We start from the raw sequence: 26,739 nt of genomic DNA, 5'->3' as shown, positions 1-26,739 counted from the left end.
GGGTTGACAGAGCCACACACTCATACGCATACATTATTACATCTCGTAATCAAAACACTAATAAACATTTAAATACTATTAAGATGCGAAAGAAAGATGTGACCTGCAAGGGGAGGGAAATGTGCTAATGGGAAAGACAAATTAACATTTTTGTTATTCTGTATAATAATGACCACAGCTGACATGCACTTTTCACTTCATCCCCCCTTCTCTTAAATGTGACATGAGGAGGGTGGTCCCACTAAGACCTCTCTCATCCAACAGTGATGATCCACACCCAGTTCCCAGCTTCATGCACTTCTGTACAGTGACATGACCCTAGTGCCAATGTTACGCCTTTATTCTTTTGCTCCCTTGTTTCTAGAGTTGCCGGGTAAGTTAGGGACTGTACAAAAATGATTTGATAATTGCAATATTTGGAATATTTGCAAGGTGCAAATTCGTGGCTAGGTGTACTGTCCTATAATTGACCCTTTGCTAAGACCCGCCCCCTGCTGCTACTCCATCAAGCTGTCAGTTACCATAAAGCCCACACTGGCCACAAAAAAGATTTCCTTGAGAAGCAGACAGAAGGTTTTACTTTACTCTGTGTTTGAAGGATTTATCCAGGAGGTCAAAATACCAGCACATCACCTGGAGATGCAGACGGAAGAGCACGACATGGAGGAACAATATTGTTCCAGTAAACTGTGCTAATGTTAGCTCCACACGGAGGAATAACGGTGTTCCTGTAAACTGTGCTAACGTTAACTCCACAGATGTTTATGTGGACAACAGTGTTCCTGTAAACCATGCTACTGTTAGCTCCACATGGAGGAATAACTGTTCCTATAAACTGTGCTACCGTTAGCTCCACATGGAGGAATAACGATGTTCCTGTAAACTGTGCTAACGTTAGCTCCACATGGAGGAATAACGGTGTTCCTATAAACTGTGCTAACGTTAGCTCCACATGGAGGAATAACGGTGTTCCTGTAAACTGTGCTAACGTTAGCTCCACACGGAGGAATAACGGTGTTCCTGTAAACTGTGCTAACGTTAGCTCCACACGGAGGAATAACGGTGTTCCTGTAAACTGTGCTAACGTTAGCTCCACATGGAGGAATAACGGTGTTCCTATAAACTGTGCTAACGTTAGCTCCACATGGAGGAACGGTGTTCCTATAAACTGTGCTAACGTTAGCTCCACATGGAGGAATAACGGTGTTCCTGTAAACTGTGCTAACGTTAGCTCCACACGGAGGAATAACGGTGTTCCTGTAAACTGTGCTAACGTTAGCTCCACACGGAGGAATAACGGTGTTCCTGTAAACTGTGCTAACGTTAGCTCCACACGGAGGAATAACGGTGTTCCTGTAAACTGTGCTAACGTTAGCTCCACATGGAGGAATAACGGTGTTCCTATAAACTGTGCTAACGTTAGCTCCACATGGAGGAATAACGGTGTTCCTATAAACTGTGCTAATGTTAATTCCACAGGTGTTTATCTAGATAACAGTGTTCCTGTAAAATGTGCTAACCTTAGCTCCACATGTGGACGACAGTGTTCCTGTAAACTGTGCTAACGTTAGCACCACATGGAGGAACAACGGTGTCCCTGTAAACTATGCTAATGTTAGCTCCGCAGCTGCTTACGTGGACATGGATATCTCCTCCCCGGATACCGAGTCTCACGAGTACACAACATTTAACCAGGACTAGCTCCCAATCCACTAAACCAGCCAGAACACAATAAATATTTGAAACCCCCTTTGAAACCCCCCTCACTATGATGTACCAGTCTGAGGGCGGGGCTTAGCGAAGGGTCAATTCTCTACACTTGTGAAATTAATTGAACAAATTCAGTTTTGGGTTTTTTTTTAGAAATAGTGTGCCAGCTTTATTTTTTTTTGGGTGAGTGGGAGGGTCCAAAAAAAATATTAATAACTGCTTTTATAAAAAAGGGAACCATAAGGTTCAGCCCCCACCCACATCATTGTCGTACAGTCCCTTAGACGGCTGATAGACAGGCACTAATAATACTGTCAGAATGGGGCATAATGGTTAGCTCTGGTCTCAGGAATTTTCTGATCGTTAAGTTTGACAGTGAAGGACGTATCAGCATCAGACATAAATCTAGTGTCTCTGTATGTTTGACATCTCAAAAATCCAAAGAGAAATGAAATATTACAGGGGAGATAGCAGTCAGTACCCAAGGGGGACGCTAGAGGGCAGTATTGTTCCACTGAGAGGAGTGAGCCTGCCAACCTGCTGCTTCCCGGAAGAGAAACTCATCACTTGCGGGGTTTACATTGATATGTAAACATTACATTGATATTACATATATGTAAACCAGTGTAAATGGTGCAGAATTAGAATACAGGAATAAAGGGAAGGGGAAATACTTTTTTCAGGGGTCAAATCTCAGATAGAAGCAATGAGAACAATAGAAGGGGGGTAGGAGAGATCGAGAGTTTTACAATAAAAAAAATCATATCCATTGTGTTTAATTTATTAGCAATCTGAAAATAATATAATAATAATTGTTTGGGATTTGTTTCATCCCAAAATACAATTTTAATTTGATGTCGTAACATAGAGAGCTGTACATTAGTAACAGCTCTCATACCACGCAGTGCAAACAAAGCATCCATCCACACATTGAAAGTGCATTCAACATGATTTTAAATGTCACCTCTGGTGAAAAGGCTCGCGGTGAACCAGTTTTCTAATCTCTCGTTTGGCCCTTTTCTTATGATGCCGACACACAAAAATATATATCCGATTGCACTTCCTCTAATTCTTTTATTTTTACAGAATGGCATGAAATGTGCTTGATAAGAAGGACATCACCGGCAAAAACATTCCCTGTTTCTGAGGTGTCGCGAGATGGCGGAGTCCTGTTCTTCTGGTGACGATGCCGGCGCTCTTCAAGGTGTGAGTGAGCTGCACAAAACGTGATTGGTTGAGATAACTGGAGGGGGGGGCAAACGGATACACACTACAGTTGGTTTTGCCTCCAAACCCGGGTTACAGGGGCGCTGTTGAACCTGCCGCTGCGGCTGCTCCTCATGCCCAGATACTGCCTGAGCAGCTGGTTCATCCGTTTCTGACTGTTCCACTTGCGGGCGGATTTCCGGACGCCTATGAAGCCGCCGTAGCGCTTTTGTAGGGCCCTCATGGGCGAGCCGATCAGCTTCCTGTATCCGTGGCGCCCCCTCTGAAAGCCGCCAAAGCGTTTGGACAAGACGACGGCCTCCGAGCCCTCGTCCTCGCTCAACCCTTCCTGCTGGCCGTCACTCCCCACGTTCCTCACCTCCCTCTCGCCGTCCGCCAGCAGACTCAGGACCGGACCCCGCGGGCCCTCCCCATCCTCCTCGGATTCCATCGGCGATGAGTCGTACCGGACGCCGCGTTGCTCAAAGGGCGCCTCGTCGGCGGCCGGCTCGCCGTCCGAGTCCAGGTCGAGGGAGGTCAGCTGCAGCTCCTCCCCCGTTCTCTTGAACAAAGCGGCCCCCTCAGAGAGAGTGGGATGGCGGGACACGGCACGTCGACACACCTCCCATGTGAGGGAGGAGGAGACGTGACCCTCGCACTCCAACAAGCACACCTGCAGAGGGAGAAGAGAGATGGACGTGTCAAGAAAAAAATGCATCAATCCGGAGAACGATCCAAAATTCCAGTTTCTAGTCGTGTCGTTGGTGGAGAGTTTGAGTGTTTCATTTGAGAGTATTGATGCATTCTATCAGTACGGTGACCTCAGGAAACACACGGTGGCCATAGTGGCCATGGAAAGTGCTCCGTGTTAAGGTGCGTTCACACCAAAAGCAAAACTATTTTTTCGCGCAAACTGAATCCCATGAAAAGTCAACGTACAGACGTGTGTGGCTGCGATAGATGCGATATTTTCCCGGGCGGCGTATTTGGGGCGACGCGATGTGGCCGACGCGTTTTCAGCGGCGCAATTTTCGCCCCGAGTTGAAATATTTCAACTTTGAGGCGTCATCTCACAACTCGGGCCAATCAGCTCTTGAGTTCCGCTCTCGTAGCGCTGGAAGCGGAAGTCTTTCAGACGTAACAGTAACTTCATCGGTGAAAGTGACCGAGCTGAGTGAGCCTACGGGTGATGTCATGAACCCAAACACGAGGGCGTTAGTGTGTGGGACGTCCACAACAAGTATAAAGCAGAACTAGTGGTTGGTTCTTCATGGTGGATGAAGGAGATGATAACGGTCTTTACGGAGACGAGACACGGAGATAAGCCCCGCCCCTCGCGGAGCGTCTCGATGGTCGAGCGAGTAAACTCACGCGTTTTGGGCGACGCGAAACCTTTACTGAGACTTGAACTGCAGGGAGCCAGGAATACATCGTTGTTTATTCCTTTGAAGCAGATATCCATCAGGATCCCCAAAAGAGATTAGGCACAGCAAGATTAGATGTTGATTATCTTTTTTTGATACTTGATGCACGGCCAAGATACTGCATCACAGACCATGGCAGCATCGCAGCCTATTGCGTGTAATCAGGTAATCATCAGATTTGATTAGAGTTACTTGTCAACATTATTTTTATTTTGGCTTAATGTCGATAATTAAAGCTGCATTAATACGTTTTATTATGGCCACTTCGGGGCTTCGTCTGCAGTGACCAATCAATCAATGGTCTACAGTGACCAATCAATCAATGATCTGCAGTGACCAATCAATCAATGACCTGCAGTGACCAATCAATCAATAGTCTGCAGTGACCAATCAATTAATGGTGTGTAGTGACCAATCAATGCTCTGCAGTGACCAATCAATAGTCTGCAAGTAACCAGTCAATCAATGACCTGCAGTGACCAATCAATTATTGGTGTGTAGTGACCAATCAGTGCTCTGCAGTGTTTTACCTCCACCTTTCTGTCAGTTCAGCTCACTTTGAACCTCAACAGATGAACCAGGTAATCAGGGAGCAGAATCATTCTAATGTTCCCCCGATAAGGAACATTCCAGGTGAGACGAGCAACTGTTCAACATCTAGTAGCTAACGTTATCTGCTGCCCGGTGCAGTGAAGGTTTACCAGGACCGACATCGACAACCTAAACACAGAGCAGGAAGTTGCTAACAAGGAAAGGAGGGACGTGTCATCACGAGTTAGCTGAGCGGCTCCTGACCTCATGGCCTGTGCGTCGTCAGAGTTAATGGCCGTTGTTCCCTCTGTGATGGACGTCCGTATGAAAAATCATGTGCTAATATGAGACGTCCATCATTTTGTAAGTGTGACATCTAGTTCTGCAAAGAAATGACCGACAGCCCATAATTGGACGATATTACAAATCAGTTTGAAGGACAGCAGGTAAATTACGTCCACGTTTTTCGAGTCGGCTCTTCGACTTCTGCTAATGATATATTTGCTCTTGAAAGGACATATTTCACTTTTTAATATAGAAAGGACTTCGCCAGAGCTGACTCAGCAGGTTCAACAACCTCTCTGTCTGATTGTCATCACAGCTGTGAGTCGGGCCCCTGAACACTCAGTCCTCTCCACGGAAAGGACGAATGAAGAGCATTTGAAGTTTGTTTAATCATTGATCTGCTTTTTAATTTTTTCCTTGTGATTGGTAAAACCACTTTTTAACCTGCTGACTCATTTAAAAAGAAGACTGAATGAATCAATATGCCCTTAAATGTAGAAAACCACAATGCATTACCTCCTCTTCAGACAGAGTCGACGCCACGCTGCAGAGATTTATGCCCACGCGGCTCGCCGCACGCCAGTTTCTTGAACTCCGCGCCCTCTCAGTTAAATTTCAGTTTGAGGTAAGAAGCAAATCCCATTCACACGTCAACTCTTCCACAAACGAGATGAATTGCATTGTTATCGGAAAACCTGCTCGCATCAGAGGACGGGGAGAAGAGGGAGTTCCGCTGAGAATCTATCAGTGGAAATTAATTATCCATCGTAAATTAAATGAGCACACAAGGGGATTCTCCGCGTCAGATCAATGGAGCAATCTAAAGGAGTTTATGAGTAAGACGAGATGTATGTGTGTGTGTGTGTGTGTGTGTGTGTGTGTGCGCGCGCAGCGGTGTGTTTAAATACTTGCGAGGGCATGAGGATGAAAAGGCTGGGAGAATCCTCCGCAGTGAGGATGCTTCTTAGGCTTTATATCGTCAGCATGGTTCAGGGCTGGTACTCAAATATAATCTCAAGGTTAGACGCCTCACATCAAGTTTGGACGGGGAACTTTGTCACAAGTTCTGCCATCGGTTAAATAAAATCATTCAAACACTAAACGAATCATGAACGGGTTGAAGAAACTCCTCACGTTACAGGGCTGGATCTAGGTAGTGGCTAGAACAGGAGGGGGGGGAGAGGGAGGGCAGACGTCAGAGCTACTGACTAAGTCTGCGTAGTTAAGGGAGGCCCTGGAGACAATACGCTTATGTACCTTATGAACTTAACCTTCCTCTTGTGTTAGGGTCGGCACCGACCCATTTGAGGTTTTAAATGCAAAAAATAACCACATACATTTGTTTATTTTCATCAAGGCTTTTTGACTTTGTCAGGAACCTCTATTTCAACAAAATAAAACAAAAACATTTTGTTTCACTAAATTATAAAATGCTCTGGTTGAAATTATGACCTTTGTGTTGTTAGGGTCGGTTTCGACCCGGTTATAAAAATAAGATTATAAAGCAATAATTAGAGCCAAAACTGAAATCATAAGTGCACTGTCAGCCAACACAGTGGCAGCCAGCTCCTCCCCCAATCATGGGAGCTTTAGGGGATTCTCATTTTGCATTGTTCTCCAGAATCTACAGATTTACACAGGCAAAGCTGTGAGTGGCATCCCTGAGAAAAACCAAGGAAAACGTGTGGTCCTCGATATGACTACTGGACTGCAGGGTCACAATATCACTTGTGACAATTTCCTTACCAGCTATGACTCAGGCCACCTGATTCTAAAAGAAAGAGGTGTGAGGTCTGCCCAAGCAAGACACACGTATTGTGCTTCAACTGCAAGAAATATCTCTGCAAAGAACACAATAAAAGTGTCACTTTTTGCCACACATGCATCTAAACACACACATACACATGCAAGTTCTTGCACACAGAGACTTTACTCTGATTGAGTTTTTTTGTTTGTTTTGGAACTAGTAATTGATTTCTATTGGTTTGATTTGCTTGATTGGTTGTTTGTTTGACCTTGCAAATCTATATTTTGTGTTATGACTTGTTCTGCTTTTTATTTTGTGTTTGTATTGAAGTTCTATTGCTGAAAAAAATACTTTTTAGCCTTTTTCTTGAAGTAAATATATATGGGTCGAAATTGACCCTAACACCATAAATGTTACTATCGTTAATAATATTAACAAATTTATTTCAGAGATGTGTTCTAATACCCCTCAGTAATAGTCAGGTAACACAACAACCCTTTATTTATTTAAATGATTCTCTTGAGGTTCATTTTACCATTTTAAAATTGAAATATGATATACTGACAAAGAAAAGGCCCAGAAGCCCACACCAAAAATATTAAAACCAATATTTTCATGGATAAGGAAGCCTAACAAGGTAACCAAGAGATGAGAAACAAATTGGATGATAGATCATTGTTGTTGGTGTATTTTACAGCTGATTTAAGACACGGGTCGGCACCGACCCGCTAACATAAGAGATGGTAACAGAAAGCTAACACAGGAGGAAGGTTAAGTAACGCAAGTTACATAACAAACATACTTATTTTAACCCAGACCACAATCCTTTCCTAAATCTAACCGAGTAGTTGTGTTGCATAAGTAAACTCCATAACTAAGTCAACCTATGTTGGAAGTTTATTTTGAAAAGAAACTATGAAAGGAAACTAATTTGCCTTTTCTGATAGGTCTTTACTGACGTCATAGTTTAATGCATAGGCTCTCTGACCATGTGTATATGCCGAGTAGATTTCATCTCTCAATTCTCTCTGTCCTTTTAAGATAAGACCGGTTCGCCAGGCCCTGTGCGCCGAGAGAGCCACCTTGCGAGCGTCGGAAAAGAAATGACGAAAAATCTAAACATGTAGACGACCTGCTCGCCTATCAATCTCTTCCCTCTTCCTTCTCAGCCTCTATCTCTGCAGCCAGAAGCTCTTTCTACCAAACAAAAATGAAATCTTCTTTCTCTAACCCCCCAAAAGATAGTCTATCTTGGGAGGAGTAGGGGGACAGCCCCTCCCCCTTCTGCCGAGCCACTTCGTCGACTTCTTTACACACAACATAGATGACATACGCTTCTCCTTTACTAATCCATCTTCTATCACGACACTTCTATCAACTTCTTCTTCTAACTTGGAGAGGATATGTGTCTGATCCTTGCCCTCTCACTACAGGGGTTCCTCAAGGCTCCGTCCTGGGTCCCCTCCTCTTCTCTCTGTACACTAATTCTCTTGGCTCTGTCATTTGCTTGCATGGCTTTTCCTACCACAGCTATGCTGATGACAACCAACTAATCCTCTGAAACACAGGTAGCAGCACGAAACTCTGCCTATCTGACTGACATCTCTCAGTGGATGACTGCACACAACCTGGAAATCACCTGGAAACTAAAAACACATCTTTTCCGACTAGCTTGAATAAAAACAGATTAGCACTTCAGTGGCACTTGAATGGCACTTATGGTACTACTTGTGGTATTACTTATGGTATTACTCATGGTATTACTTATGGTACTACTTGTGGTATTACTTATGGTATTACTCATGGTATTACTTATGGTATTACTCATGGTATTTTTTATGGTTCTACTTATGGTTCTACTTATGGTATTTCTCATGTTATTATTTAATTCAAGATGCCCATGGCCCAAATCCCCAAATTAAGACTTTAAAACTGCTGTCCGCAAACCAATTGGTGGAGTCATGCACTCAAAGAAATGACTCATTGGATGAACTCAATTAAATAGTTGGCAGGTTTTCCATCCAATAATTATATGCAACTCCAACTCAAATTTAGCACATCAGTGCAATACAATGTAATTAAGTTAGTCCAACTCATTTGTATCAAATACATCTAAAATAAAATAACGATATTCATTAAATTAAATTAATTTGTGTTTGTCCAACTCAAAATATAAACTAACTAACGAACTAAGAAAATATGCAAACTCCACACAGAAGGAACGCCCCGACTGGGAATTGAACCCACAGACCTCTGGCTTTGAGGCGACAGTGCTAGCCACTACACCACCGTACAGCCCTAAAAGTGACTTCACCTTGTAAACAACTGATTTTCAGCTGGCGCATGCGCAAAGGGTAGTCCTCAATGAAACACATTTATTTTGAGTTGATATGCACACCATCTAACCTAAATAAATCTCATAAATGAAAGAATTCATATATTTTGTGTTCCACCCATTAAATATAAATATCTATTTTTGTAATTGATTTATTTAAATGTATCAACCAATATTTAAATGTGTCACCTCGAAGAAGGGCTTGAATCTTTTTGTGAGTGTAACCTAAATAAATCTAATAAATGAAAGTATTCATACATTTTGTGTTACACCCATTAAATATAAATATCTTCGTTTTGTAATTGATTTATTTAAATGTATCAAACAATATTTAAATGTGTTACCTCTAAGAAGGGCTTGAATCGTTTTTTTGAGTGTGGTGACGATACCAACACTTCTTGTACTGTCTATGGTTGAATATTGTGTAGGTCATCAAACATTTTCAGGCTCTATAAATACTACCAGACCTATTCTACTGTTTATCAGGTTGATCTGGTTTGATGTTTGACTCTATTTTGTTGTACTGGTACTTAATGTGTGCAACAACAGTATACAGGACTGTCTCAGAAAATTAGAATATTGTGATAAAGTTCTTTATTTTCTGTAATGCAATTAAAAAAACAAAAATGTCATGCATTCTGGATTCATTACAAATCAACTGAAATATTGCAAGCCTTTTATTCTTTTAATATTGCTGATTATGGCTTACAGCTTAAGAAAACTCAAATATCCTATCTCTAAATATTAGAATATCATGAAAAAGTATACTAGTAGGGTATTAAACAAATCACTTGAATCGTCTAATTAACTCGAAACACCTGGAAACACATTTTCAAATGTTTGATTTTGTTTTGCTGTTATAAATCTTTTTTTTAACTTGGTCTGAGGAAATATTCAAATTTTATGAGATAGGATTTTAGAGTTTTCTTAAGCTGTAAGCCATAATCAGCAATATTAAAAGAATAAAAGGCTTGCAATATTTCAGTTGATTTGTAATGAATCCAGAATGCATGACATTTTTGTTTTTTTAATTGCATTACAGAAAATAAAGAACTTTATCACAATATTCTAATTTTCTGAGACAGTCCTGTAGTTGAATCCAGAGTAACAAGGTGTGACAAAAAGCCCCTACAGAAAAAAAGAAGAACAAATATATATATATATATCTTTATATATTTACATATATATATATTTAGATATATAATATATATATAAATATATCAATATATATATATAAATGTATATATATATATCTTTATATATTTATATATATATATATTTATATATACCAATGCAGCATGTAGAAGTAGCTCATAATTATGTAAATAATAGCTGTTGCACAGCTGATTAGTCCAAACGTAAACAAAAGGTTGGCGTTTACCCTAAAGATTAGCATGATACGAGTTTAGTAATTGGAAGGGATGACGCTATGAAATGCTCCGTGTGTGTGTGTTTGTGTCTTTCTGTGTGCATGTGTGGACCCGTTCACAAGTGTTTAGGTGTGTGCACTGATACATCGAAGAGTCCTGACATCATAACACACGGCGGCTGCTTCACGCACACATCTCTCACATCTCACATCTCACAGCTCTCTCGCAGGCTGGAATTACTTAGTGGATTCCATCTGTGGCTCAATGGGAAAGCGAGAAACACAATGAGGAGCTGATCAAATGTGTCAGTTATCCAATGTAAGCCGCGCTGATGATACTGAGCAGCAGTCAATTACAGAGTTCTATTACAATTCCCCAACAGGTCCCAGCTGTCTCTCTCTGCATCATTATCATCTAAATTAGCCATCGTACAGCCATCCATGGACGCCCACGCATTACATTTACCCGCTGCGTCTCGCACTGTTTGGAAATGAGATTGTGTCCCGATATCTTCATGTTGGTCGTGAAGCATTGCACAAGTACCGTTGATACTTACAAATGCAAATAATCCAAATAACAATAGTGTTTGGTTGAAATTTAATGCCAACTGTTGGGAAGAGCTCAGAAAAAATAGCTTTGTAATTGTTAAGTTTTAGCCCCCTTTAGCCCGAAGGTTTGGGTTTTGACGATGTGACAGAAGCGTCCTGCCCACGCTGTGGTTCCCCTTCAGGGAAATACCGTTAGCAATAATTAGTTGATCAAACCGACTTTAACAAAGGCAACTCTACCATTTATTTAAATGGAGGCAGTTCAAACTGATTGTTTTATTCATATTCTAGTGGAAAGATATTCCCTTTATTATGTATTATTTATTATGTTCTTTTATTTATTTATTTTTTAATTTCTCCTTTTTTTATAGTCCTTTCTAGTATGGATATTACAAAAAAATCGTGTTTAAAAAAAAAAGATTTGTTGAGAGGGTTTTCTATGCATTAATTGACAGGAAGTGTTTACTTTTTACAATCTTGAGCCATTCGACCAACATGACACCCCTTAATTAACAAATGAATACCTTGGGAGACTGCTTTAAAAAAAATGTACCTTCATTGCACACAAAAAACCTACAATGATCACATTATTAGCCTCATATTAACTTTGAATACACAGGCCAACAAAGTGTACAACAACACGTTAAGCAGAAGCTCTTATAGGCCCGGAAAATAACTCACTCAGACAATCACAAACACAAACACACTTCCATCAGGGTGACACTGTACCCACACGGGCACACACACTCTTGTCACTGTTGATAAGAGCGGATAGTGACTCACGAAGACAAACAATGACACACACACACACACACACACACAGACACACACAGACACAAATCCTCACCATGGTGTTGAAGACTTGCTCCAGCTGCTGCTGCTGCAGGAGCACACCACAGGCCACACATTCCCCCTGGCAGTCGCTGCGTCCAGGGGTGAAGAGACTTGCCAGCAGCACCACCAGGTACCACAGTGGAATCTTCATCGCTCAGCACAGCCAGACGGGCAGCGAGTCCAGCAGGTACACGGGAAGAGTCTCAAACAAAGGCTCACCAGCTGGAGAATCTGGGCGATTAAGCCTTATGGGATGTGGGTCCAGCCTACAGGGAGAGGAAATACAGAGTAACAGGAGCATTGCATCAATTCCAGCTTATAGGAATCATCAGCTGGATTTGGGCAGTCAGTCAAAGCGTTGGTGGTGGCAGCAAACACCAGGGGGTGGACAATGTGGGTGGGTTGGAGAGAGAGTACAACCTGAGGCAATAAATGAGATAATGGGTATTTTTTTCTTTTCCTCCAGTTGTAGCACTGCTGGAAATCAGACCTGCAGAAATGAGCAGATCTGTGCTCCAAGAAATCCCGGACACCTCGGGTCACGCCCCGCATCAACAAAAGCAGCTCGGGCTGCAAAACTGTGAACCAGGTGCACAGTTTTTGTTGTTGCTTGACCTCCACTCCCTGACCCCCATCTATCCTGTCACTCATCACTGTATCATCACATAACACGGAAATAACAAAGAATCAACAGCAACTCAGAACATAACAGATTGCTTCTGACCATAGACTGCTGCCTCACCAGAAACGTATGTTCTTTGTGTGTCTATGAGCCCGGACCATTGATGAATCAACAAATGCATGCTCTCATGTGGTATTTTAACACTTATCAAGTAACTCTCAGGCTCCCAGCAGAGTTTTTTTTAGGAGCAAGTGCCTGTTTTTTCCCAATGGTGACACACTAGTGAATAACAGGTGTTGAAATATCAGGGGGAAATATGTGTCAATGTGCCAGCAGAGGAAGTGAGGAAGAAGACCGCAAGTAAACAATGCAGTATTTAAAATACGTTGCCTTTACAAATGTTTAACGAAGAGGGAAATGCACTCGAGACCTTTGGGAGAGATCAAAGTTACGCTCGATGTATTTGCGTGAGAAGTAATTGATTCCAAGTCCTTGGCGGAACCCTCTGGTTGTCTGAAACCCTCGGAGTATAGGAGGGTCTTTCGTAGAACCCCCTGGGTGTGTTCTAAATGCAATGCTTTGCATCGGCTTTGGAAGCACCCTAGAAAGGTGGAAAGCTTCCCGGATAGAACCTCCACAGAGGGTTCTGGGCAGAACCATCACACCATAGAAGGGGTTGTCTGTAGAACCATTAAATGGTGTTTTAAAGAACATAGTTCGGGAAGGAAGGCCACGCCCCTTACTCAGCCAATCACTCGAGCCCTCGGTACTTAATCACGTCGAACCTATTCACTCCCTCTTCGTCTCGGCTCCGACATCCCTCCCTCCCGACCCCGTTCTCGTCTTCCCATTTCTCTACTACGGGAACAACGGGGGACTCTGCACCGCCAGAGCTTCAGAAGAGACAACCCCCACCCATGAGTCTCCACCCCCGCCGTTCCTTCTAACCACCAGACGCCAGCCGTCTCCAATCGCACCCCTCCAACCCGCTCTTCACGACCCTTCTACCCTTTTTCGTTCCGGACAAAATCATCCCTTCATCCATTTATTTCACAATAAACCAACTGTAAACCTTTGGCGTGGTCTTCATGAGTAAAAAGAGAGTTTGGGGTTGAAAACTACACAGATGGTTCTAGGTATAACCCTTTTTATCGGGGTCAAGGTAGAACCCTCTGAAATATTAGTTAGAACCTTTACAAAAAGTTCTATCAGGAACCAAAAAGGGTTCTCCTGTGAGGTACAGCCAAAGAACCATATATGGTTCCAGTTAGCAGCTTTGGTTCTAAGAGTGTACGAGGGCATCTTTAAACCTGCGTTACATTATTTTTTGGCCACTTGGAGGAAGTGGAAATGAGCTAACGTATTCTCATCTTCTAAGTTGATATGGCTCACTTGTTAGCCAACAGTTGCAAATCCAACACATATCCAGAAATATGAAGAAGAAGAAGAAAAAGGCTTCGGACGTCCTGTTGACACAAGCGCCAGTCGGCTCGAATGGAAATGTGTCCTCGGGCTTGACGAGGACCGGGACACAATCCGTCCCACAGTGCAGACCCTTAGATCGATGAGAAACACATCGCGGTTGTTGCATTAACGGGTACACTGATGTGAAAATGAGTAAATATGTCAGAACGAGCACACCGTGACCACATCGCTGCTCGTAGTCAATGGCATATGGAACAGGTGGTGCGTGACCCGGCCTCATCTAGAAATATAGAAATGTCTTTATGGGAAATCATTAGAGGGACCGGTTTATTTGCCTTGCAGAGATGTTTTATGCAATGATCATTTCGTAGCCTGCTGACTAAGCCCATTTGATATTATTATGCTCTCCCTTAAGTGGCCCCTACTAAGTGAGTTGAACAAATGAGTGCAGCGTAAGTGATGGCGTAGGCCCTGGATACGCTCCCGCATCACAAAGAAGTGGCTCCCACACATTAAGAACATTCTACCATGTGAGTGTATTAATGTGAGCTGTTTTTGTCCGTCAGGAGCTTTATGATGAGATAATGAATGTCCGTTCCTTTGCCTCCGCACATTCAGAGGCTCAGATTAGAATATTGGGATTTGGGTTTGTTGCTCAACAATTTGGGGACAGGGTCGGATGCTTTGAGGTAAAACATTATCAGAAGCTTTTATTTTCATTTCATTCAAGAACTCTTCAGTATTTTCTCTGTGTTTCAAGGACAACATGATGAAGATCCAAAATGTTCTTTTAAATGTACTTTTTCTGACAGCTGTGTGTGAAAGCAATTTAACCAATGTTTAAGTGAAGTCGATTTCATTTCATTTGCACGGTGGTGGAGTGGCTAGCACTGTCGCCTCCCAGCAAGAGGGCCACGGGTTCAATTCCCGGTCTGGGTGGTCCCTCTGTGTTTGGAGTTTGCATGTTCTCCCAGTGTGGGTTCCCTCCTGGTTCTCTGGCTTCCTCCCACAGTCCAAAGACATGCAGCGCAGGTTAATTGACCTCTAAATTGCCCGTAGGTGAGAATATGAGCATGAATAGTTGTATGTGTGCCCTGAGATGGACTGGCGACCTGTCCAGGTGTCCCCTGCCTTTGCCCAATGCCAGCTGGGATCGGCTCCAGCGGTATGCATAATGGAAATGGATTTCATTTCAATTAGTCCGCAGATTAGTTGAACGTGGATTCATGTAGCAGCATCTGGTTTTTGATGAACGGGCAGAGTGATTTACGTCTTCCTAGAGGCTCAGGGACCAAGTAAGTACTAAACCAGCGTCTGCTGCCGTCTCTTTTTGGAACGGAAGTCATCACAATTGACAAAGGCATGAAGTGTTACCGAGCTCCATTGTCATCGATCTGCGGCTTCGCGATGCGAGTATAGCTGTTAGCTGGTAGTAATGGGTCGTGTTGGTTGAGTCATTGACAAAGGATGGGTTAAGGCTGACTGCACTTGCTCAATGTTTATTTACTACATCCTCAAATCTGTTTGCACACGTTTTATCCCCACACAGCGCCTCAGTGAACGAACAGAAGCTGAATTAGGCAGAAAATATACAGAATCCTTGTGTTTACAGCATTGTGATAAATGATGAATTTATTATTTGTAGTTCGACTATGTTGAGGAAATGTTACTTCCTGTATTCTTGTTGTTCTTAGTTTGTACTCTAGGTTGAAATGCACTTATTGTAAGTCGCTTTGGATAAAAGCGTCTGCTAAATGACATGTAATGTAATGTAATGATGAATTTATTCAGATTAGGAAAAGAAACCACAATCATTCATGGAAAAGGCACATCTGTATACCTTTTACGACACAAATAATGCCTTTTAAGGGTCACTCCACTTATTTGGACACATTAAGTGCAGTTAACTCATTATGAGGAGCACTATGTCCCTCCAACAGCAGCCGATTCTACACGTCATAGCAGGGGAAACACAGGGGAAACTAATCAAAATCAATTATGGTCCTGTTCTATTTAGTGTGTCCCAGCCATTCCGGCACAATGGCCCACCTCAATTAAACTGGGCCTTAATTAATGTTAAAGATTTTTTTACCCATAGTTTACCCTGCAATGACATTTCAAAATGGCCGCCTGAGAGTTCCCAAATTGACTTGATAAGCGACAGGAGATGTGGCTTTTGACAGAAGGGCATTTAGTAGGCAGGGAGGATCTAATAAATGAAGATGTAGTGTTTTTGAAGCTTGACTAAGGACTAATAGTCAGGACATCTCAACCTCTGCTGCTTCAATTTTAAGAAATCTCTTGCCAATCTGACATTTGAAGTTCCCCCAACTTTAATAAAGTAAAATATTTTAATACATCGCTGGAGTTCACCTGTAATTGATTTCTTTTTCCTCACTGAAGAGCAGTCGAGGCCAGAGGATATTGTGTTTTAATTGACATGAACTTTAAAAATATCACAAGTCAAGCACAATGTTGTTCTCTAAAACTACAGTCGTCATTGCAAAGGCCAGGATCGAGGTTTGGCGATGTAGGTCAGTCCACCACTTTAGTCCAGTACATACATGGTTCTCAGACTTAGGTAAACTTTTCCGCTAGTGCCACTGTGATCTGGAGATGGATGCTTTTAAATTAAATGTCTCAACAACTGTTGGATGGATTGTCATGAAGCGGGCTGCTGTCCCAGCCTGGGGGCTGAACACAACAACTACTTGGAATAGTGGCAAATCAAAATTGTCATTATGTTAGCGTGCTAGTTAGTGTCAAAGCTTAAGTTAGCTTAGTCTTCTTAAGACATAACACAATACTTCCATTTTTAAATGTCATCATGTCTATACATCCAATTGTATATAGAGCTTTCTCCATTCTCTTGAGAGAATAATACTAAAGTAGGCCCCAATGACGGTCACTAAAAGACAGAAAACTTTATGGGCTACGTAGCCTAAGACAGGGCCAGGCCTCGGGTTAAGAAACACAGGATATTATCTACAATTATTTAGTGTCAAATGGTCACTTGTTACAGAAACACTAACTAAAAAAAACAACGACATTCGGAGCGTATAACAGTAAACAACTTTTTTCCATGTGAAGTTCATTGCTATGCTAGCACACGTGAGCTAGCACATGTAAGCGTGCCCACCTGGTTAGCTCACTGTGCGCTGTTCTCATACAGAGGTGACAGCTAATGACATAACAAACTCCCAACTTCTTATTAACACCGTTAGCTTTGTTTGTAGTTCGCACTGTTAGCACACTAAGCTCGAATCTGCCTCCGAGAGGAGACAATAGCAGCGCTCCCAATCTCGTTTTACACAACTTGAAATGGAGACGCAGTCATCTGACAACTAAAAGTATGATATGAAACCATTTCATTTATTTTACTTGGCATGCTTGACATGCGTTGGATTACTGTGCCCGGCAGGACCCAGACAGCCAGGCGCCAGAAAGAGTCTCCATTTGACATATCTCAATAAGTTCAAATTGAATCTGTGGCCTTCACATCTGTGACTCTGAGCCGTGAACCGACACACTCTTCTCTATTCCGGTAATAATACCGCTCTTGGTCTTGATAATGCCACTTGTCCATTTTTGCCACCCTTCCCTTACATTTGCATATTAATTCATCTGGTCACATAATTTGCATAATCTTTCTGACAAAGCTAGCAGTGGACCGGGTGCAGGGGGCTGATGTACGATGCACCGGACGGGGATGAAGCAGTCGAGGGGGAAAGGGAGGCCCCTGAACGCCAGGCGTTCCCCCAGGTTGCAACAAGAAAGCACAATCCGTCCAGCAGCCTGGAAAAGAGCTGCATTTGAAAAATATATTTTCAGCATTCACAAACAACCTTGACCTTAGAAATACAGGCTGACATGAAAGCAAAAGGAAAATGGACCATAACGAAGGGCCAGCTGTCCCTCTACCTTGAGAGTAGTCTTTTCATCTTGCACAATTGAATGCTTTTAGCCAGTCCTTTCCAAAACAAATGGACTGTTTTATGCTTCCATTAGAGTTTACTAAGACCCTGAGATGATTTCGAGAGAATTTTTTCCTCCCTTTCAATCACAAAGGAAGTGTTACGGCCTCTTGGTAAACAAGGGACGCACAGGCCGCAACATACAAAAAAGGAATACAGCTAAGGGGGAAACAAAAGACGCAAATAATAAAGTTAAATACTTGAGCAAAATAAGGAAGATTTATTTCACAGTTAAGGTTTAATGAAGGGCAGAATAACAAAGAAGCAAAAGGAAAAATAGGCGTCAGGGTCTCCAAGGCCAACACAACAAACAAAACCACGATGCTAACTAGAAATCAAAAGATACCACTGACCTACCATAGAAAAAAGGAAAAACAAAACTAAGCTCAAATGGACACAACAAAAATGGCAGAGAACCCCTACAAGCTGGACCCGAAAATACAAATGGTGGCCTAGTCCTACACTCAGGCACCATACCACGGAATGGTCACAGCTCAGAGGTGGAGAGAGAGAGAGAGAGAGAGAGAGAGAGAGAGAGAGAGAGAGAGAGAGAGAGAGAGAGAGAGAGAGAGAGAGAGAGAGAGAGAGAGAGAGACACTTAGTCTGGGTGTACATATGTCCCGCCCACTGATTAGCTGATCCCTCTCAGGTGGTGTTGCTCCAGGCGTACCAGACCTGAGAGATAGCTCCACCCTCTTTCTGAAAGAGGGCTGTCTAAGTCACGGGACGTAACAGGAAGCAATCAGAGCATTCATTAAGACGACCAACCGGCTTGTGCATTTAGTTTTTTCTTAGAACCTTTAAAAAAGGTAACACAACAATTCTTTCTTCATTTAAATCAAAAAAACATTCATATTTATAATAAGACTGATTGATTTTTTTGCACACACCCTTTTAAGGCTGAGACGTGTGATTTAAGAAGAACTGAATACTCGTGGATTGTATATTTCATTATTTGAAAGCAGTTTTTTTTGGTAACTATGTTGATATTATCCTGTATGACTCATATAGTTAAATATGGTTCCAAATGTATTCATATAGCCTAACAATATCGCTATTCATTTAAATTAGCCATCAATGCAATTGTATAACACTGTACAATAGTATCCATAATATGCATTATGAATATCTTTCATTATTTGACCTCCTCCCATTTCCGTCAACAATGGCCTCGCAGAAATGTTAATGGAACCATTTATTCTGTATTTCAGATGATATGAACTGCTGAAAGGGTTTTATCTATTTTTGGGGAGTTATAAAGCCCTTTGAGGCAAATCTGTAATTTGCGATATTGGGCTTTATAAAATAAATTTAATTTAATTCAATCGCTCTGAAAGCAGGACTAAAATAAAGGACATATGGCACCCGGACGCATTCGGCTTCACGTGATATATTGGGGCGTTATGCTAATTCCCAATTCTCATAAATGCGCCCTCATTTATCACGTTCATTGACTCATCGACCTGAGGTTAGGAGCGTCTGCTGAATCTGACGCAGCTCACTCGTACGAGCCCAGTGCGCGACACAAAAAAAGGTAAGAGGACACCGAGATGCCTAAATACCTAAATATGCGTATTGTGGTCCTGAGACATGAGAGGGAACGGCAGTATGTTTTAGTTTTTTCCCCAAAATGAAATATAAGATTGAACCACGATGCTTTTGTGTCTCTAGAGAGAAAGCCAACAAGTGAATGGACGTGAGAGCGGGACGCGAAGCGAAGCGTGTTAATAAAGCTATACCGCTGGGACGAATCAACATTAGTGGTTGTGATGGAGGGTGGCGAGGGCGCCACGGCGTCACCAATCTGAGACGGCCGAGGGAGAAGAAAGGCTCGGCGCTCGGCTCTGACAAAGCTCCGACTCCCTCTATCTCCTCCATTAGTCCCCTGCATGAGATGGAGAACACAAAGGAGTCTGCTAATGCACAGTTATCTTCTGCTTCCGGTTGCATCCACTTTCCTGTTCTTACCTCAACACTCCCCACGTCTCCACGTCCACACATCTGTGCACTGTGGCTTTTTTTAGATTTAAAAAAAAAAAAATCTTTAATGACATATTGCCGAGGTTTCCAGCGGTGCATGTGTCTCATCTGCCCTTCAAAGAGGCCGCGCTGAAGCCAGGAGACACCAAAATGACATATGGCGTGAAGATGTGGTCACTTTGAATGAAAGGAAAACGATTAAAATTCTGTTCTACTTATTACTTCTTGCAGGGTCATTAAGGGAGTCTGATTAATTCTTTATAACCTGAGTTGTATAGAATGTGTTTTATCGCCTCACACTCGCTTGAAACCGCTTGTTGAAAACGCGTTGATGTGAAATAACGGGCCAATAAAGTGCAGTTTGGTGTGTGAGTGGAGAGCGGAGGGGGGGGGGGGGGACATGGTACTCATTCAAAATTCATAGTTTTCTCCACTCTGGTTCTGATACATTTCTCCGGCCGTGCGGCGTGAAATCAATACAGTTTATTATTTTAGACGGTCGGTTGACTCAAATGAAAACTGTAATCTGTCGTTGCTTGAATATAGTTGTCCTCGTCCGGGTTTTTAAGTAACTTTCGATTTTTCTCACTCAATTCTAATACACAATACAGCCTGTGAAGGCTATTTTTTTTTTTTTTAAAGAAAGAAAACATCAACACTGTCCAAACTGTGAAAACGGTTGAAACTGATTGTCATTTTTAAACACTGTGACTTCACCTCCATCGTATTGAGGTGGAGGGATGAAATGGCGGACGTCTCAAAACCTGAGCACATCGAACCTGATATACCAGCACGCACACCCATACACCACCAGGTGAGAACATATCTTAGTTTTTTGTAATTTGACTCTTTTTAGATTACACTTGTAATACTATATACTCCAGCACATGCATTTAGACTGAAATGTTGTTTTTTTACATACTGAGGAGACATTTTTTTTCGTTTGTAGGATTGAACGAAGGGGGGGGGGGGGCAGGCATGGGGAGTGGAAAAGTTAAGGTACGTTTGCACGCCCAATTTCTTTTGGGGCCCCGGATATCCATTGTTTCTGACAGTCCATAAGATAAGACAGTGAAGTTGCTCTGTAGTTTTGCTTCATTCAGTATATGATAACACAAGAGACAGAATGTCCGGGTCATAGTGATATTTGATGCTCATTTGGAGTCTATCACCGAGAAAAATCCTAACAATGTATATTAATGCAAAGAATAGGGAGATGTCAAAGGTTATTTCTTATATTTCAAATTCAAAATAGCCAGCTAGCTTCATGAGAGTCTACTGGAGTTATAAATAACGTGTCCATGTGAGAAACAATAGTTTAATTTAATGATATCATTAAAACATTTCAAATTAAAAGAATTAATATAGATTATTTGGGGGGGCTGAAGAACATTTTAGAGGGGCTGAAGCCCCCCTAAAATACGCCTAACGACGCCCCTGCCGACAGCGTATTTCATTTGTTTCCTACTCTCGCCTTACAATATTTGCTCATAGCAACTACAAGTTTAATACAGAAAAGATGTTCGGCATAAAATGCATTAGAGCTACTTGTTTTGTATAAAGTAGATCAGCGAGTGAAGACTGATTATCCAGATCAACAGGGACATTCACCCCTCTTGTCTGGAGGCGGGGTCAGATACATCATAAGGATAATTATCGCTAGATTGTTACGAGAATCAACGTTGCAGATTTACACGTTTTTATTTGAGTAAGCTGATATCCACTGGGGATGAAGGTCGACGTCTCAGTTTGAGGTCTACTTTAATGCAGCGTGATGTTCATTTAGTCCATGATGGTCCATTTAGGAGCAGGGGATGCTTTAGGGGCGGGGCTCCAGGGTGATTGACAGGTCACTACCACGGCATTGTTTGTGTTTTTTCGTCTTACCACTTGAACCCTTCCACGGTGTATATTTCAGTTCGTGAAATTTAATTACCTTCGCATTGAAAATGCGGAAGGTTATGTTTTGATCGCCGTGTATTTGTATGCGTGCGTGCGTGCGTGTTATTCGCATAAGTCAAACAGTATTAAACCGAATCGCATGAAATTTGGTGGGATGATTGGTTATTATCCGGGGACCATTTGATTAGATTTTGGCATCGATCGGGTCAAAGGTCAAGGTCAAGGTCATGAAAAGGTCAAAATCTTCTTTTTACCATAGCGCGGTCAATTTGTATCCAATTGGCATGCAACTAATGCCAAAATGTTCATAATTCAATGCCCAATCTTGTGATATGCGAAGGTATGCGCTCTACCGAGTGCCCGTTCTAGTTGTGACTTTTTTGGTCGCCTAAAATGTTTTTATTCAGCGTTTGGTTATAATTAGCTCCGCCCCCTTGTGTCACTTCCCAAAAACAAGATGGCGACGGACGAAAAATGCCAAACTCAAAGCTTCAGAACTGGAGTCCACAAATCAATGGGTGAGTAAACGTCCACTTCTTCTATACGCAGTCGATGTGTGTCGGGGTGAAACCTGAAAGGACTTTATTGTCCCCAAAAAAGAGCATAAAGTTGAAGACAAGACAGTAAAGCATGGAAAACAACGTGATAACTTAAGGGGGTGTTAAGTTTTAACTTGATTGCGCCCCCCCCCCCCCCCCAACCTATGTCCTTACCACCGTGATTTCTCCTCGACCTCAAAACTCACATCCGTAGAAGCTCAAAGGAAACAACAAGAGTCGTGCAGTGCCGCAGAAAGTAAAAATAACCCCCCGACTTTGACCACCGCCGTCCTGTCCAAACACAGATAACAAGTTACTCTTCAGTTTGAGGAGGATTACACACTCACACACTCACACACACACACAGCCACACACAGGATCATCTCGCAGTGTAAATCCAGCCTGCACAGCCCAAGATAAACGGTGCGTGACTCAGACTCCCGGGAGAAGGTGCGCTTCCTTCCCGTCGCCGACAATGACTCATCTAAGAGAAGGAGCTTAATCCCGTTTAGCCGAACCAGAATTCCCCCCCGGCGGAACCCGTCACCGGCCCCGCCGCGGGCACGGGGAACCTGGTTGTCGTCAGCGTAGAAAGCGGAATTGACCGGGAGGGTCTGGAGGTCAATCGTGAAGGTCGTAGAAGTCGCATCGATGCCGCAATGACGCGCAACCCAGACACGTTTTAGGTCTCAGGAATTCTCCTCGTCGTACATCTGCTGGAAGAATCCCGCTTCCTGGTTATCTTGCTTCGGGAACTCTGACTGTGGAGCGCGCAGATTGATTGGAAATTTGATGAAGTGCATCTTCTTCTCACCTCGTATCCCGCATAGAGCCGATAACTCTCTCTCACACACACTATTAAGTGGAGAAGCGATACTCTTTATGCTCGTCTTCCTCTCGAGGCATCATCATATCAGATCAATTGAGCGTATTATTGCTAATGTTTCCATCAGTTGTACTTGCAGGGTTTCTTTTAATTGGGGAACATATCTGCACCTGAGGGGCTGATCCTCCCCAGCGTCAGATGGAATGTCTTCCGGAGGGTGAACTCAAACCAACGGTCGTCTCATCGAGTCCGCGTGAAGTCTGTCTTTATGGCTGCCAGACGAATCCTTCTGGGACTCGGATGACGGCGCCCTGGGAGCGGAGCGCAGCGCCGACGCGGCGCCTTTCCATTCGGCTGATGAACTGTCACAGAGGGATTCTTTAAGGAGGCGAACGGCGGATGCTGCTCGCGGAGAGCTATTACTGCTGTTATTTGATACTGAGAGAAAAGAAACCAGAAAGAGAGGGACATTCTCTGATGGTTGGGAGGAGGAGGAGGAGGAGGAGGAGGAGGAGGCATCAAAGCTAAACCACCGAGAAATAAAACGGATGAAGTGAAAAACGGTCAAAGCACAATCAGCTGTAGACTTATTGGGAAGAACAAAAGGTTATCAACCCAACGGGGCCTTAATGATGGGGTCCGGCCCCAGACTGCGCGGCTGGCACGGTGTCATCGCCGATCCGGTTGCCGTTAAGCCGCGTCGACATCGGCACTAATCCATCGGACACGGAGCTGGAGGGTGGGAAGAGCAATCTAGCAGAGACCCTTTCATCAAGGGGACGACGTTTGCGTGAAAAAAAGTGATGAACTGCAAAAGTACTCGTGCATTATGGGAGACGGGAGAGGGTGGCAACAGGAAACGGGAGTGTATGTGTGTGTGTGTGTGTGTGTGTGTGTGTGGGGGTGGTATCTGTCAAAACGTTGCCTGCTTCTCCGTCAGAAGGTTGCTCCGTGATCACCGAGAGCGTTTGTAATCGTGAGAGAGTTTTTAATGAATGTTGGCACCGAGTCTGAGGAGTCGGTCCAATCACAGCGCAGGCAGCAGGAACCAGAAGAAAAAGACACTTTTATCAGCTGATTAGAGAGAGAATGAATGCTCATCATGTCCTGGCAGACCGCCAAGACGGAACAACTCATTGCAGATGAAATTATGATGAATTATGGTAGTAATTATAAGGATCTTGGCACAATATATTTTTTATTGTTTCAAATATCAGTTGTTAAGAGGCTAATATATAATATATATCTTAATAAGACTATGAGCCAAGGTATATTTTGACACAGAAGTCCACATGCATTGGGTAACTCTCACTTCACATAATGAAGTGCACGATAATGAAATCGTCTGAGTCCGTCCTGGAGGCATGTTCCAGTCCCCGTGTCGCCCGAGTGAAGTCATCTATCTGTGAATGGCACATTAAGCCCCCCCCCCCCCCCCCCCTGTCTGCGCCACCATCGCCTTTACTGATAATGGCAAAAAGATTATGCACATTCATTATCATTTAAGTCATTATTATCATGCGCTTGGCATAACAACAGCGTTCAATGGTTCCCTTCTCCGGTCCTGCTGGTGCTGCTTTAGGAACAATACAATAGATTTTTATCAATGATTCTTTGAAGCCTTTGTGTGATTTAATGTGACATATAAAAAACCCAGGGATCGATCAAAGGCCAAAACATAAATAAGCTGCTTTTGGAGAGGCATTCACTGACTTCTTCAATTTAGCTTTAATATTCGTAAAAAAAACCCGATTTGTTTTATTTATGTTCTTTGTATATTATTATTTTTTTCTTTTTATAGATTCACTTTTTTTATTGTATCATTGTAGCTACATTTTTTAAACATATTTTTCATATTTACACGCACGCTCGACCTGTCAGATTAAAGTGGAGTGCACCTCATCCAAATACCGAATTGGAAGCGGCGTCTCGCTGCTCTCTCCGCACGACTTGAGACTATCTCTCCCGTTAATTAAGCAATAAGCAGGTGCGACGCGGGTACAGACGACGGTGACTGTGGCGCCTCCGGAGCCGCGGGGACGCAATCAGGGTAATGGAAGAAAAAAAAAAGACGAAAAAAAGATTACTGCAGGTGAGCAGGGTTATTTACCGCGAGGCGCCTCCTGAGAGCAGAATCACACATCACAAAGCCAGAAACAGACCGAGCGGAAAACTCAAAAAAGAAAATAGATAAGGGGGGAGCATGAACGAGGGGGGGGGGGATCCTAACAGTGGTTGCCCTACGCTGACGATCCCCTGGGATCTATCAGACAACAAGTCCTCTGCTCAAGAACTGCTCTCTCCTCTGAGCGAGCATCCTGGCGTCGACTCTATAACTCGTTAAACTGCCACACAGGTACGCTCAACTAACCGAGCAAACAAAGTCACACCGGAGCGCCAGCTTACCTGTTGTCTGTGACGTAAAGGTCGGTTCTGGTCAGGGTTCCTTCCTCCTTCTGCTGCTCGCCGGACGCTTCGAGTGGCTCGGCTCGTATCCTAAGGCGAAGGCTCTTTCTAACGACTGAACGCAAGCCTCCTCCGAGGCTTCTTATAATGGCACACCCCTTCCCTCCTGGCTCAACCCTCCAGTCCCCACCGCCACCTCCCTCCCTTCCCCTGTATACCACCATTCACATAGAGGAGGGGTAGAGAGAGAGAGAGAGAGGGTTGGATTCCCCCATTCTGTTACGCACCAACAAAAAAAACACACAACCCGTGACCCCCCTTCCCGCCACTGACGTAGCAAGGCATCGCCTACGCCACCGGTTTCGTCTTCGTCTCTAATGGGGCTGTAAAAAAAAGAAAATGCATCATCCACCGGAGTGTTAGGTGTCCTGTGAAGCCACATCGGCTGCCAAGGTCAGGGGGGCGGGGGGAGGGGGGGGGGGGACACTAGGGTATCGAATCGTATGTTTTACCCCCCGGAAAGTCCCGTCGAGGAAAGCAGCGGCAGCGGAGACGATTGCGGGGTCGATGAGGTCGTTGGTACCACACCTGAATAATGGAGACTTTATTCTCCCCCCCAGTGAGTGACGGAGGGGATGATGGGGGGCGGTGGATGGGCGGCGGTCTGGGGTTCTGCCGTTGAGGGGGTTGCTGTCGAGTCACGCGGCGATATGTCACGAGGACCCGGGACCTTTTCTCTGGTCGCCGTGGGCCTTCCCCGACGGAAAATAATCCCGTCAGCTCGTCGGGCCCACGGCGTCACCGCGTTGGTTCGACCTCAGCGCGGCCGCCGAAGTATCGGCTCATACGCCAAAGTATTGGGGCTAGAAGAATTTTTTTAATGGGATGAATTCCAACGTTATTTCCGTGACAAAGGACAGATCAATCCCTAGTGGCGATCATGAGCTACTGTCTCTATCTTTAAGCCAAAAAAACCAGAGAAGTCGAGATCCTCGGATCCCCTCTTTGTTCTCGATGAATCACAAATCGTCCTATTTCATGGAAATCCACCAAACGAGTCCTTTTCACTCAGACC

The 26,739-nt window shown here is 43.5% G+C and overlaps 1 protein-coding gene across 1 annotated transcript; it reads right to left on the bottom strand.

Annotated features, from left to right (window-relative positions):
* Positions 1-1,171: 1,171 nt before the first annotated feature.
* Positions 1,172-25,742, bottom strand: pnocb (prepronociceptin b). Its single transcript, XM_056428386.1, has 3 exons — positions 25,665-25,742; positions 12,004-12,256; positions 1,172-3,589 (listed from the first exon to the last, which is right to left on the bottom strand). Exons 2-3 carry the CDS (start codon positions 12,139-12,141, stop codon positions 2,981-2,983), a joined length of 747 nt encoding a protein of 248 aa, XP_056284361.1. The 5' UTR covers positions 12,142-12,256; positions 25,665-25,742; the 3' UTR covers positions 1,172-2,980.
* Between the last annotated feature and the right edge of the window lie 997 nt (positions 25,743-26,739).

Source organism: Pseudoliparis swirei, chromosome 12, assembly GCF_029220125.1.
Source record: "Pseudoliparis swirei isolate HS2019 ecotype Mariana Trench chromosome 12, NWPU_hadal_v1, whole genome shotgun sequence".
NCBI classification, from domain to species: Eukaryota; Metazoa; Chordata; class Actinopteri; order Perciformes; family Liparidae; genus Pseudoliparis; species Pseudoliparis swirei.
The sequence above is the reverse complement of the archived record's forward strand: the minus strand, read 5'-3'. Positions and strand labels throughout refer to the sequence as shown.

Coding starts and splice junctions, on each gene's coding strand:
- pnocb (XM_056428386.1), bottom strand. CDS start 12,141: ATGAAGATTCCACTGTGGTACCTGGTGGTGCTGCTGGCAAGTCTCTTC. Junction 3,590..12,003: donor AGCAAGTCTTCAACACCATG/GTGAGGATTTGT, acceptor CTCCCTCTGCAG/GTGTGCTTGTTGGAGTGCGA.